This window comes from Leguminivora glycinivorella, chromosome 16, assembly GCF_023078275.1.
Source record: "Leguminivora glycinivorella isolate SPB_JAAS2020 chromosome 16, LegGlyc_1.1, whole genome shotgun sequence".
Lineage (NCBI taxonomy): Eukaryota > Metazoa > Arthropoda > Insecta > Lepidoptera > Tortricidae > Leguminivora > Leguminivora glycinivorella.
Genome location: NC_062986.1, coordinates 10475493 through 10489129, shown reverse-complemented (window position 1 = coordinate 10489129; position 13637 = coordinate 10475493). Strand labels below are relative to the sequence as shown.

The 13637-nt window shown below is 42.1% G+C and overlaps 3 protein-coding genes across 5 annotated transcripts; 2 read left to right on the top strand and 1 right to left on the bottom strand.

The window, feature by feature from the left end:
* Positions 1 to 200: 200 nt before the first annotated feature.
* LOC125234502 (probable splicing factor, arginine/serine-rich 7) lies at positions 201 to 6037 on the top strand. The gene is made up of 4 exons (XM_048140765.1): positions 201 to 1073; positions 1368 to 1528; positions 2098 to 2238; positions 5177 to 6037. The coding sequence occupies exons 1-4, from the start codon at positions 357 to 359 to the stop codon at positions 5904 to 5906; spliced, it is 1749 nt and encodes a 582-aa protein (XP_047996722.1). The 5' UTR covers positions 201 to 356; the 3' UTR covers positions 5907 to 6037.
* A 276-nt stretch (positions 6038 to 6313) lies between these two features.
* Positions 6314 to 7838, top strand: LOC125234978. Of its 2 annotated transcripts, none has more exons than XM_048141406.1 (2): positions 6314 to 6500; positions 7462 to 7838. In XM_048141406.1, exons 1-2 carry the CDS (start codon positions 6444 to 6446, stop codon positions 7777 to 7779), a joined length of 375 nt encoding a protein of 124 aa, XP_047997363.1. In that variant the 5' UTR covers positions 6314 to 6443; the 3' UTR covers positions 7780 to 7838. The 2 variants fall into 2 exon arrangements, with proteins under 2 accessions (XP_047997363.1, XP_047997364.1); XM_048141407.1 differs by lacking the exon at positions 6314 to 6500 and adding an exon at positions 6519 to 7387.
* LOC125234977 lies at positions 7834 to 13154 on the bottom strand. 2 transcript variants are annotated; one of them, XM_048141404.1, is made up of 8 exons: positions 12935 to 13152; positions 12621 to 12857; positions 12029 to 12332; positions 10949 to 11124; positions 10405 to 10527; positions 9737 to 9879; positions 8957 to 9128; positions 7834 to 8660 (listed from the first exon to the last, which is right to left on the bottom strand). In XM_048141404.1, exons 1-8 carry the CDS (start codon positions 13040 to 13042, stop codon positions 8547 to 8549), a joined length of 1377 nt encoding a protein of 458 aa, XP_047997361.1. In that variant the 5' UTR covers positions 13043 to 13152; the 3' UTR covers positions 7834 to 8546. The 2 variants fall into 2 exon arrangements, with proteins under 2 accessions (XP_047997361.1, XP_047997362.1); XM_048141405.1 differs by lacking the exon at positions 9737 to 9879 and having other exon boundaries at positions 12935 to 13154.
* Positions 13155 to 13637: the final 483 nt, after the last annotated feature.

Genomic DNA, 13637 nt, shown 5'->3' with positions numbered 1-13637 from the left:
CGTCACTGAATAATGTTGACATTGTCAGCAAGTGCGAGAGGGACACCAGCCCAAACAATTACCTCTCATGTGGACACACTTTTTGACCTAACTAAACAATCTAGTTTAATAATTCTAAATCTATGGGACACACTTTTTGGCCTTACAACTCAATCTAGCTTAATAATATATAAATCTATGGATTGGCATTTCATTAAAAAAAAAGTACATTGAGGTTTGTGACGTTTCGAAGTGCGCGTGCTGTGCTATTTCACGAATCTTTTGTCGGCGTAATATATTTTAAAATGTAGACTCTGGATTCACTTTGTATATTAGTAGAACGTTAAATAAATATCAATAACATTTAAAACTAGCCGATGTGTAAATCATCCAAAATGGTTTCGGGCAGCACGCGTGTCATACAAGTCTCCAACATCGCGCCTCAAGCTACCAAGGATCAAATGCAGACGTTATTCGGTTACTTGGGTAAAATAGATGATATAAGATTGTATCCGACTATTCGAGATGTCTCCTGCCCGGTTCAGTCTAGAATATGTTACGTGAAATATTATGATTCGGCTACCGTCAATGTAGCCCAACATATGACGAACACAGTGTTCATCGACCGCGCACTAATAGTGATTCCTATGCAGTCTGGCGAGATTCCTGACGAACATAGGGCTCTGGAGATGTCAAGCAATGGTACCCTAGTCCCAGGTCTCAGTACGGTGGAACCGCGACTTCCGGCTCATGTCATCAACACATTAGAAGGTGTCCCGCCAAGTCAAGTGATACAAACTCATGATCCTAAAATGGTATCCATGGGATTACCGCCTTATCCACCACTTTCTGCAACCCATGACTCAAGAAAGATTGAAGAAATTCGGAGAACTGTTTTGGTGGGCGATGTAGGGGCCGTGACACACCAACAGTTACTAGATCACTTTGGAATGGCAGGCGAAGTTAAGTACCTGCGATTCTGTGAGCGTGACGCAGACAAACAGAAATATGTCCTAATAGAAATGTCTGAACAAGAAAGTGTTTTAAAAGCTTTGCAGCTTAATGGTTCTACAATTGAAGGTCAAACTATACGGGTGAGCATACCTTTTGTTATGGTTTTGTTTATACTTTAGCTTGGTTTCCTCATGACCTTCACGGAAAAATGCCAGGAAATATCTTACGTGTAAATTTCATTTCTTGGTTCTAAAAAACTCGTTGATACAAACCAGGCTTAGAAATCAGATTAAAAGAAACATGCTTTAAAGCCAACTACAGCTCTCTAGCAAGATATCTGTTTAGATCGTTAGTTAGTAGATGTAGCCTCTTGAATTTGTTTTCATCATATGTTCTTGGACTAGACACATACATTACATTATTAATATTTTTAGGTGCTCCATGCAACCCAATCCATATCCAAACCCCAGACCAAGAGCAATGAGGCTGCTCAGCGTGAGATTGAAGAAGCAATGTGCAGGGTGAAGGAAGCTCAGAACCTGATCTCTGCAGCCATAGATCCAGTCATTGGGCTTCTTTCTAAAGATAAACGGAGGTTTGTATTTAGATAGCAATGTTTTTCAAATTTCTTTTATTTTCTGTAAAGCAAGCAAAATCCATTGTATAACATAAGTCTAGATAAATGTATGAAGCTATTGATACCTAATTCAAGACCTATACTAACCCTTTTTTTGCAAATAAACCATTGAAATTGTAAACTCATGAAATACTATTTGTGAATCTTTGATACTATACAAATGATACTATACAAAATAGTCCATTTTAATGGCAAGCATTTGTGATAACAATTAGCTAATTATTAGTTTTCTATTTAACAATAGGATTTGAGCCTAGTAATTAAAATTAGAAAATAGTAATTTATTAACATGATTATCCTAATATATTTGTTTTTGAAGTTTGAAGGAAGGATTTTCCTTGCTTATTTTGGTATGTGTGGGGACTCTTTAACATTGACTTGACTTTGATTTTGTTCAGTTTATTTTGTTTCGTATATTATGACTAAAGAGGCTACATAAAATCGCCGAGTGTTCAAGGCATTGAGCATTGACCTATAAAGGTGAACTAAAGTATCAACTAAAATAAAATATGAAATTGTTATTTCAGGACTCGATCCCGGTCCCGGTCCCGGCGGCGCTCTCGGTCGCGGTCCCGGCGCTCGCGGTCGCGGCACCGCGGCAAGCGCTCCCGCTCGCGCTCGCGCCACCGCGCCCGCCGCTCGCGCTCCCGCCACCGACACCGCTCCAGGTAATGCTCGGACATGCCAATGCCAACTCACTCTACAGAGATAAGGTCCACAAAAATGGACAACATTCGGCAGTGATCCTCGGCCGAGGCACGTCCACTTGAACAGACTTAACCTCCTCGCTGATTGCATTTCGTTCATGAGGACAATAATACTGTACTTTGCAGGTTTAACAAATCAATTAAACTTCTGATGCAGCTTCAGAATATTTAGGCTACTTGCCTCCTAGTCAAATCAGCTTCTCTTTAAGAACTGTCAAAACGAATTTGAATGACTTGCTAATATGGAATTTATATGAAATGGAATTGAGTGACGTCACGGTCAACTCAGTTAAAGCCTGACAAGTTTTTATTTGACCCTGAAACAGTGCTACAAACTGCTTTCATATGGCAATAATGTGCCGACGTCATATGTAATAGGGACAGCGTGTACTGGTTTACCCGTTAATATTTATAGAAAATTAAAACATGGTTTTAGAGAATCAAAATTTAATAAGCAAGGTTTTAAGACTCGCTACTTCTTTTCGCGCAGCCTAAAATCCATGAATCTTGTGCCTTAATCGAAGTTGTCGAGGTTTATTTTCTTTTTGCGTGGGGCCTTGTTCTGTACTGGTGGCAATTATGGAACGGCCTCCTTAATTGTACAAATATTTTCCACGGCAGGGCTACAGACACCATCAATAAGAACAAAAAATATACCTAAGCTAAATCGAAACCAACTAATCATTATAGGAGAACCGCACTATAAACCGTCAGTACCAGACATGTCAACAACCGATCTCGGAACATTGTTATCGAAATGCTGTGAAATCCTTCATCCTTTTTTGTTGTACGTAATTTATCACGATCAGTATAATTATTTTCACTTTTTTTATATTATTTTGGGCATATTTGCGATGAAACCGTTAGAAATTTTAAAATATTTACTTCTAGTTTACATCACTGACATTCGATTACTTTCGATGACGGGTGTCCAAAAAATCCTTGCCAGTAAAAGAAATTAAGTTCAGCTGAAAATCCGCAACGCGGCGAGGGTCAAATAAAACCTATTGGCTTCGTGCGAAGTGCATGGAGGGGGTAACCAAAAAATACGGAAGAAAAATACGGAAAACTACGGAACCCTACACTGAGCGTGGCCCGACACGCTCTTGGCCGGTTTTTACAATTCGCAACGAAACAACATTGGTGCCCCATATCAAACATTACACATTGTATTATATTTTATGAGTTTTTAACCCCCGACGCAAAAACGAAGGGGTGTTATAAGTTTGACGTGTCTGTCTGTGTGTATGTCTGTCTGTCTGTCTGTTTTGTCTGTCTGTCTGTGTGTGTTAGATCGCTTTATCTGTCTGTGGCATCGTAGCTCTCGAACGGATGAACCGATTTTGATTTAGTCTCGAGTTCGAGACTTTTTTATAAGTTTGTCTGAAAGCTGAGTTAGTCGGAAGTGTTCTTAGCCATGTTTCATGAAAATCGGTCCACTAGGTCGCGGTCGGGGGTTTTTTCAAAATTTTAATTTTGTGGTTAGGTTATGATAGATGACAACCACAATCAGTGTCGATTTGACCACCGCAAGCACTGCGATCGCTTTGCTTACCCCCTCCATGCACTTCGCACGAAGCCAATACTTTATATATTTCTACTTGACTTGTTAGATAGAAATTGGATTTCGTGCATGGTATAATAGTTATTTGTTATGCAAGGGAGCAAAGTTGTATGTTAACCGAGTGTGGAATTGCAACACGAACTAGCGAATGGATTCTAGGGTTGAACTACGAGCTAGCGAAGTGTTTTATGGTGAAATCATGTTATAAAATTGTTTGAATTTAATGTTTTTAGTCGGATACAATTCGATATGAAATTATTTTTACGTTCACATCACATGATTTCGTCACTACTTTTAAAAAATCTCGTATCTCACGCTGTTCCTCAAAGTTAAAACGCAGTAAGTCTATATGCATTCCATACATACTTACTACAATTTTCTTTTCATTGACAGACGAAGACAGACAAGTTTTTTAAAAGTAGTGACGATTTGTTAAGACAATTTAAGCACAGGGAGAAAATTGTTCTGTCTGAGACATGCCTTTACAAGAAATTATATTTAATAACCTAACCTAACCACAAAATTAAAATTTTGAAGAAGACCGCGACCTAGTGGACCGATTTTCATGAAACATGGCTAAGAACACTCCCGACTAACTCAGCTTTCAGACAATAAAAACTAAATCAAAATCGGTTCATCCGTTCGAGAGCTACGATGCCACAGACAGACACACACACACACAGACAGACAGACAAACAGACAGGATGCCACAGACAGACACACACAGACAGACAGACAAACAGACAGACAGACATACACACAGACAGACACGTCAAACTTATAACACCCCTTCGTTTTTGCGTCGGGGGTTAAAAAAGTAACTAATGACACGTTCGGATTTCAAATATTCTTTGCACTCTTGTGGATAAAATGCGATTTTGCTATCTGTTTTTAAAGAATAAAAAAGTCCTTTCCGAGCTAGTGAGGTGAAAAATATTTTATTTTAACTAGAGTCAAGTTCCCTATTGTTCCTAAGCTAAGTCAGAAGTGACTTGTTAACCCCCGACGCAAAAACGAAGGGTGTTATAAGTTTGACGTGTCTGTCTGTCTGTCTGTCTGTTTGTCTGTCTGCCTGTGTGTGTGTCTGTCTGTGGCATCGTAGCTCCCGAACGGATAAACCGATTTTGATTTAGTTTTTTTTGTCTGAAAGCTGAGTTAGTCGGGAGTGTTCTTAGCCATGTTTCATGAAAATCGGTCCACTATGTCGCGGCCGGGGGTTTTTTCAAAATTTTAATTTTGTGGTTATTTTACTGTTTTAGGCCGACTGCCTGTTTTTAAGTGTCTAAATATGTATTTGCAGATAGTACTGTATCTAAACATTTTTATACATTTCAGGTCACGCTCCCACCACCGTGGACGACGCTCACGCTCTCGCTCGCGCCACCGTAGCTCGCGCTCGAAACGCGACCGCTCCCGCGACAGGAAAGATAAGAAAGATTCCAGTGAAAAGGAGAAAAAGGAGAAATCCAAATCCCCAGCGCCTCCCAAAGATGTCGAAGAAAAAGAGGAAAATAAGGAGGAAGTCGAAACGAACGGGAATGGTTCGGAAGTTAAATCGAAAGCGTCCACTCCCGCCGACGATAAACCGGAACCGGAGAAGGAGCGCAGCCCTTCTAAGAGGGATCGGTCCCGGTCCAAGGACAGGAAGCGCGACCGCTCCCGCTCTCGTCGCCGCTCCGGCTCTCGCTCGCGCAGGAAGCGCTCCCGCTCGCGGCGTCGCTCCCGCTCCAGGAAGCGATCGCGCTCTAGGGAAAGAAAGCGGTCAAGGTCACGCAAGCGCTCTCGCTCGCGCGACAGGAAGAGATCTAGATCCCGGGACCGCAAACGCACTCGGTCCCGCGACAGGAAGCGGTCCCGGTCCCGCGACCGCAAGCGCTCGCGGTCGGGCAGCCGGCGCAGCCGCTCGCACCGCGACTCCAAGACGCCGCACGACCGCCGCTCGCGCGAGCGCAGCCCCAACCTCAGCACCATCGAGGAGCGCGACGTCTCCGTCGTGGACAAGGCCCCCGACATCGCGGAGGACAAACACTCGCCTGACAACATGGACATTTCGAATTCTCCATAATTTACACGATTTTTTTTTCAAATCGAGATGGCCTCGAAAGAGTTATTTCTATAAGTGAGGTTTTAAGTTCTATGAATTGTGATTGGACATTTTTTCTTGTCTTATAAGCGTAAATAAATAAATAGCAATTATAAAGAAGTCTTATTTTAGAATTTAATAATCTCGTTAAAAATAGGAATCGTAATAAAATGTTACGCAAAGTTTGCACGATTAGGTCATTATTTCGTTGATTACATTTATTTTTATTGATAAATAAAAAACAGACTGCTGGAAATTAATCATCATTATTCTAATAATCACCGAGATTTCCCATCTATTGCACAATTAATAAAACTATTGTAAGAATTGTGCAATGAACTATTACAACATTTTGAGTAACGTCCCTGCAACATGTTCCCAATATTGCGCAATCAATTCAATGGGTATATATAGTGCAAAACTGCGTCTACTCCAGTCGATCACCAGGCATGAGTGTTACAAGTACTCGACAGTTTCTTTAAAAAAATAGATTGTGTATTACAGATTTACTGAAGATGGATGCAGGAATTGTCATCGAAATTGGTGGTAACCGTTCCACGACTCGTCAGGCCCAAGGTGAGCTTTCCAACCAGACACCGGTGGCGCGTCGTTCTCGATCAAAAGATCGGTCCAGAGATCGTTCTCGTTCCAGAAGTAAATCAAGGGGAAAATCGCGCGGAAGGTCCCGTCAGTGCTCTAGAGGAAAATCGCGAGGTAGATCACGCGGTAGGTCCCGGGGTCACTCAAGAGGAAATTCGCGACATAGATCACGCGGTCACTCGAGAGGAAATTCGCGAGGTAGGTCCCGCGATGGTTCAAGAGGAAGATCGCACGGTCGGTAGCGTGAGAAGTCCACGGACAGGTCTAGAGGAAGATCGCGTTCTAGAGAGTACAGGTGGCGTGGTGAGAAATCTCGGTTCAGGAACTCGCAGAGGCCTCGTTCTAGAGGAAGGCATTGCTGTTGGCGGTGCTGTTGCAGGAATTGAGCTGGATTAGCCGAAAAAAAAACTTACCAAAAGAGAGTACCTATAAAAATTTATTGGTCTACCGTTATCGAATATAAAAATGCAAGAACAATGAATGCATTATTATGTTTATATGGCTTTATAGTATAAAGCCATGTAAACATAATACTATAAGTTTATACAGTCAGCTAATTGCTTCGTCGTTATAGTTTGAAGCCCTCGCCACTTTTAATCAATACCTGTACTCGTTAAAATTTGAAATATTTGCTAGGTAGGTTTGTGAGCAGCACCCACCCGAATAAAAGGTTTGCTCCTTTGTTAATAATTTTCTACGTTCTCAAACTGTAGCACGTGCAGCACGTAAGTAAGAGTCCGTGCATAATGTTCGTTATCTCTCAGTGATTGCAATTCATTCAAATTAACTACAGCAACCTCAGTCGCAGCGTGTAATCGGCGATAGCCATGTATTCGATTAGTTTACAAGTTGTTGACTTGCAAGTAAGATTTAAGGTTTTCTTGTTCAATTCTTATAAAGTGTCTGAATAAAAACATTTGGATTATTGTAATTTTAGGGATATCTGTGGCTTACGGCGTACTTCCACTACTTTACGCCAGGCAGCCTGCGTCTCAAGACGAAGGTGCGTAAAGTGGCTGTTTACCGTCTACAAGAGCTTATGGACAATGGTCCTGTGTTGGAGACCCGGAGATGGATGATGAAGTACGAGAGCCCGTACCCCGGGTACTGCCGCGCGCCGGGCAAGGCCGCCTGCCTGCCGCTGCTCTGCGACTGCGACTACCTTACCGACATATGGAACAAAAAATGGAGGGATAACAGTACACGTAGCAATATAAGACTTCTTTTCAAAAAAGATACAATAGCAGAAACATAAATACTTATCAAAGGGATATTTGCTATAAGATGATTTCAATTAAATAAAATAATATTCGGTTAGATTGTTTTATTTTAATAGAATAGGTATATTTTACGCTACATTCATGCTCATACTTGCTAGGGTAAATAATTCATTCTCATTCTTGCGTATCCAGCAAGACATAACAAACTCGAATTCGATCCTTTATCCCGATCGCTACACATAAGTTTCAGGTAGCCTTTATATTTATCAATTCTGTCTCTGCTTTAGATACATGCTGCAGTATTCATAATCCCCAAGCGTATAATGTCCTTCAATTTCAGTTTGCTTTCTATACCTTTATTACCTACCCAATAGTTCATCTATTCAGTGGTTCTGCAAGTTTTTGCCGATTGAAACATTGGGTATGCGATGCTAGTGGACCTGACTAAACAGTCAGTACTCAGTAGCAGTCGCAATGTGTTTCGAATAAAGTTATTCATTCAGTCCGCCTTCAAAGATCGTCTAGATTGCATCAGTTTTTTCCGTCGATACCAGATAACAACTCCCTAAAGTTCCGTCTTTTTAGTCTGTCGTCAGGAGCCGCTCAGTAGGGCAAGATGTCTTGCATGGCGTAGCGGCGCGCCAGGCTCTCAAAGCGCGCTTACAAATCCACAACAGCTGTCCATAATGCTTCACTAATTGTCAAAATCGCATAGCTTTTCCTGCCGATAGTATGCATGTACAACCTATCTAAACTAGCAGATAACTCCCAAAAGGTCCGTCTCTAATCTGTGGTCATGAGCTCAGTAGGGCAAGATGTCTTGCATGGCGTAACGCCATGTCCAGCGGCGCGCCAGGCTCTCGAAGCGCGCGCGGTCGCGCACGTACATCTCGCCTAGCTCCGGTTCCATGCACACCTGCAACAAACACATTATTTAACAACATGAAGCTGCTGTGAATACTGTTAAATAAATTAAAAAACTTTATGATTGTTAACTTCGTGCATAAAAAGTCAATCGGCAGAAAAGAGGTCCTTGAGCAGGCTCTTCACGGAGATGAGTTAGTTTTTGCTTGTAGGTGAGCGCGAGCCGAGTTATGGTGGCAGTTGATTTCCACATCAGATGTAAGATGAAACTACTAACGGCAGCATAATTGTAATTGAATACAGAATGTTTATATTAGCTAGGACAGCCACGTCTATATGTATACTAACAGCAGTATAGGGGTCCGTGAGCAGGCTCTGTATGGAGATGAGCACTTTGCTGATGGTGAGCGCCAGCGACCAGTTGTGGTGCACGGAGTCGATGCCGACGTCGCCGTGCCGGGACACGTTCGGGTGCAGGATGCGAGTCAGGAAGCGGACCACCGGTGGACTCATTGGGTACCTGAAATCACAAATATTTCAGAAACAAGATTTTTGAAAGACCTTTCTATTATACATTCATTACAAATACAGGGTTTGACGCCTCCCAAACGCCTTTACAAACGCACCTCACACGCCTTTACAAATAGGTACTTTGATACTACCTATATCATAAACAAGCTAATGTCCGCGTCTTTGAGTGTATGGAATTAGTAATTTTGATAGCGTCTGATAAAAAACTAAAGGCAAAACCAATTTCGCCAAAATATTTACATCAGCTAAGAGGGGCTGCCTCATTTTACCCTCTTAGTGCGTTTTCACATTATTCGATCCGATATCGGATGTCGGACCGATATCCCATACATTACAGGCGCCATCTTGGAATTTTTCCATTGAAATCCTTCCGATATCGGATCGGATAATGTGAAAACGGACTTAAGGAATGACTTCTGAAAAATATCCTATGTCCACGGGGTTCAAACTATGTCGTACCAAATATAAACTAAATCAGTAGTTTAAGCGGGATGTGGTTACACGCAGATAGACAAACGCACTTCCGCATTTATAATATTTAATTATTATGAATCATACCAATGTCTGTACAGTAAAGTAGCAGTAGTAGGTACTCACGCGTAGGGCACCTGTATGTACAAGTAGAAGATGCCGCCCTCGTACGGCGAGCCGGCCGGGCCGGTGACGGAGGCCTGCCAGTGGCAGCAGCGCGCGTCTAGTGGCGTCGCTGCTATGCCTTCCGGTGGATCGTTGCGCATCATCTGAATCATAATATTGTTTGTTTCACTAGCCGGGTCCACACTGGCCGCACGCCTCGCGAGGAAAACGCCCGTGCTCATGCGCGCAGCACGTTTGCCTCCCCAAACAAACTTGCTCGGCAAGATGACGGCCCATGCAGTTCGTGGTTTTCGCATTTTGACTCACGATTTACGCCGTTTTCACATTATCCGATCCGATATCGGATGTCGGAAGGATTTCCTTAGAAAAAATCCAAGATGGCGCCTGTAATGTATGGTATATCGGTCCGACATCCGATATCGGATCGGATAATGTGAAAACGCACTTACGGCAATAAATATGTGCCTCGCGAGGTATCCGACCAGTGTGGACCCGGCTATTATCTGAGTTGAAAATATATCAAATAGCGGAAATTTTTATTTTAATATCTGTCCCGACCATTATCGGTCGGCAAGTAAAATGACGGCATTTCTTTCTAGCTAGGTTATTTTAGTTAATGTTAGAACGACCGACCGAGGCGGAGCGAGGCCTAAAGCATTATTACAAACCTTGAGCTCGATGCGAAGCCGGTTATGACGCCACGCGCTCTCTTCGCCTGGCGGCTGCGCCTGCACGCACATCTGCACGAGACAGTTGCGGCAGAAACAGGACTCCACCAGTGACTGGTACACCTGTGGAACACAGATGTCGTTATTAAGTACATGACGTGCAGTGTTAGGCATCGCAAACAAATCAAACAAGTTCTTATTGGACTCGCTCAAGGTAAAAAGGGTTCACAAATAATGTTATTTGTTTTTGCTTTATTTATATTTTAAAGTTTTTGAAAATAACAGATATAGCGGCTCCACAAGTTTGGTATTTCCCACAAACACATGACGAACATTTGAAACACTCCTAAACATAAACACGATATCTCTACGCTTGGAAAACGTGCCTGATTGTCGAATATACAGATCACAGGAAAATACCAAACTGCAGGCAAATTCTGCACATGGCGGCGCACGCGCTCAGAAAGAGGTCGTTCACGTCACAAAACTGAAGATGCCCAGGAAAACTGCCAGAGATCTGAAGATCTGAAGTCTATATAGTCACCTTGTACCAGTCCCTGTTGTTGGTGAGCGGGCGGTATAGCGGCCAGCGGCGCGCGGCGAAGGCGGCCCAGCGCGGCGCTCGCACGCGCGCGCGCACCAGCCCGCGCCAGCGCGCGCACACGGCGCCGCACGCGCTCAGAGACAGGTCGTCTAGGTAACTGAAGATGCCCAGGAGAACTGCCAGAGACAATGTACTCATATGAGTATAAGCACTACCCTTTGTTCACATCAATTGGCCTTAGTGCCTTTTTCTACACTTCTACTAGGGGCGGCTCACTCCGCGATTCTATCGACGAGCTACAAGTACATGCTGGCAGCCGCGAGTTCGCGGCCTACTCAGGGGTGGCGCGCGTTCTCACGGAATGCACGTTCGCACTTTCTATTGTTACTTTACGTCGCGAGTTTTTTTTAAGGTTCATATGCGATATCCGCGTGTGGTATGGCTAATAATGCTTAGTTAAATAGACATCATGAATAAAATAAATACCATAGGACATTCTTACACAGATCTACTTACTGATTAAGTCGCACGGAAAATTTTAATAAGGCTTGTGATGTTAGAACTTAAACAAAAAAATATAAATACTGTATAAGAAAGTACCCAAGACTTGAATATAATAGTACCTATAACATTTTATCTGAGTATTAATTCATTACTTTTAATCCATAGGTAACCCTATCGCCGGACGCCGCGCACGTGCGGCGTGTTTCTTGTAAGAATTTAGTAGGTATGTAAAAAAGCGACATTTCGTGAACATCAAAGCAGTGGGCCTTCTGTACTTGTACTATTGTGTGCTTCTACATGTAAATAACATTAGTGCCAGTTGCACTATATCCATATTTCACAGACTGATAAGATCAGCGATAACAGTCATTGTCATTGCCCATTGGCTTACTTTGAAACTTATAAAATTGACCTAACATGATACCTACCTACACTTGGTAAGGCTTAGTTGCACTTCTACACTTGACTTGAAGCAGTGCAACCAAGCCTTACTCTGCAAACTGGATCTGTACATAAATGCATGCAAGCTCATGAATGATACAAATTCATCAAAATATATTTATATTAAAGAGGTACCTTCGGTGGGCAACTGTGCTATCAGCTCAGGTGCCACATTATCTGGTGGCCGTGGAGTAGACAAGGCCTGCAAGGAGTGTGCAAGACAGGGTGGGGGCCTCAATGCCAGTGGTTCGGGCCTCAAGGCAAGTGGTTGAGACACTTCTTCCTCGTTGTCAGGGACTCCCGGATGGTCAGAGCCATGTCCCAGGCCATTACCGTTTGTATTGCTGTTGTTGCCACTTCCACTACCACTGGCACTTGCTGCATTGCCACCTGCAGAGTTACTAGCTTCATCTTCTGGACTTTCACTGTCTAGAGAATTCTGTAAAAGTCCAATATTTCATTCAATTGACCATGTAATTGTTGGTACAAAAAAGCATGTATAACCCTGCGTAATCTTCTGACATGTATAGAAAATTGACATAACCATGTTTGAATACAAAACAACATTTTACAAAGAGATTGTTCATCACAGATTACATTTGTAACTTACTTTAAATTAATTTAAATTGTCTTGGTTTTATGATGTAAAATAGAAGAACAATTAATAAATTATTTTACATTACAATATTTACAATTTATTATAAATAATTTGATCAACACTACTTACTATGTACCACCAACTGGCAGGCACCATACAGACTCTATTCACCCTGCGGTCCGAGCTGTAGTTGAGATCTGAAGGCTCGTCATTCCCTGAATCTCCGTCGTCAGTTTTCTCACTGTAGTAGTACGAATTTGGGCAGAACGATGGAAAATTCGGGTAAAGAAACGCATGGCACGTCACACACACTGGTTCACCGAAACTAGGCCCATAATAACCGTTGCAAACATGACAAGTGGAATTCTAGAACATTAATTAACAATTAATTGTGTTACTAAACATATCATAAATGTCGCATATACACATCGGTCACAACTCACATTGAACTCAAAGTCAACAGGCTGCTCCAGGGGGTTTGGTATTAGTTTGTCATCATTTTCCTCCAATTTTTTAATAAATTCATAATATTCTGTAGTAACAGCTGACATTTTGGCTATATTTAACTATTCATCTCAAAAAGCAAAAATATTTTCGTAACTCTCCTATTAATAACAACACAAAGCAAGCATTCTTTTCCTTGTTTTGACAGTTGACATACTGACAGTGACAGATATTTGAGCGTTCGGATTCTCTCTCTATGGATTTTGATAAAAATTTGTAGGCTGATAGAGTCCTGATGCTGAGCAAGATCCACTAGGTTTCCCAAAATTTCCTAGGTTTGTATGAAACTTTTGTTTTCCGTTAAATTCGACATGTCGTTAGGTTCGTTAACCCTTCAGGTGGCGAAATCCGGGAGCCGACCGCACGTAAAGTGGCAGGTAACCGGGAGCCGGACTTGAAATAAAAAGCAGTTGAGTGGCAACAAATACTATATAAACTCTAGAGTTAATACGTGCAGCTTCTAACGTTTCCCATACAATTGAGCGGCAACAATTTTACTAGCGCCATCTAGCGGTTCGAGTTGATCAAAGTAGTTGTTCAGACTTTTATTTTAGTAAATTAAAATGGAAAATGCTATTACTTGATCTACTTTAACATTTTTAGACGGAATAAAACAAAAAAATAAGAATTTGTGACATTTTT

Excerpts from the sequence above, each read along its gene's own strand:
- LOC125234977 (XM_048141404.1), bottom strand. The coding sequence starts at position 13,042 with ATGTCAGCTGTTACTACAGAATATTATGAATTTATTAAAAAATTGGAG. Across the intron at positions 11,125-12,028 it reads AGCACAGTTGCCCACCGAAG|TTCTCCTGGGCATCTTCAGT; the intron begins GTACCTCTTTAA and ends TGTCTCTGGCAG. Across the intron at positions 9,880-10,404 it reads GGCTTCGCATCGAGCTCAAG|ATGATGCGCAACGATCCACC; the intron begins GTTTGTAATAAT and ends ATTATGATTCAG.
- LOC125234978 (XM_048141406.1), top strand. The coding sequence starts at position 6,444 with ATGCAGGAATTGTCATCGAAATTGGTGGTAACCGTTCCACGACTCGTC. Across the intron at positions 6,501-7,461 it reads CACGACTCGTCAGGCCCAAG|GGATATCTGTGGCTTACGGC; the intron begins GTGAGCTTTCCA and ends TTGTAATTTTAG.
- LOC125234502 (XM_048140765.1), top strand. The coding sequence starts at position 357 with ATGTGTAAATCATCCAAAATGGTTTCGGGCAGCACGCGTGTCATACAA. Across the intron at positions 1,529-2,097 it reads CTTTCTAAAGATAAACGGAG|GACTCGATCCCGGTCCCGGT; the intron begins GTTTGTATTTAG and ends TTGTTATTTCAG. Across the intron at positions 2,239-5,176 it reads CGCCACCGACACCGCTCCAG|GTCACGCTCCCACCACCGTG; the intron begins GTAATGCTCGGA and ends TATACATTTCAG.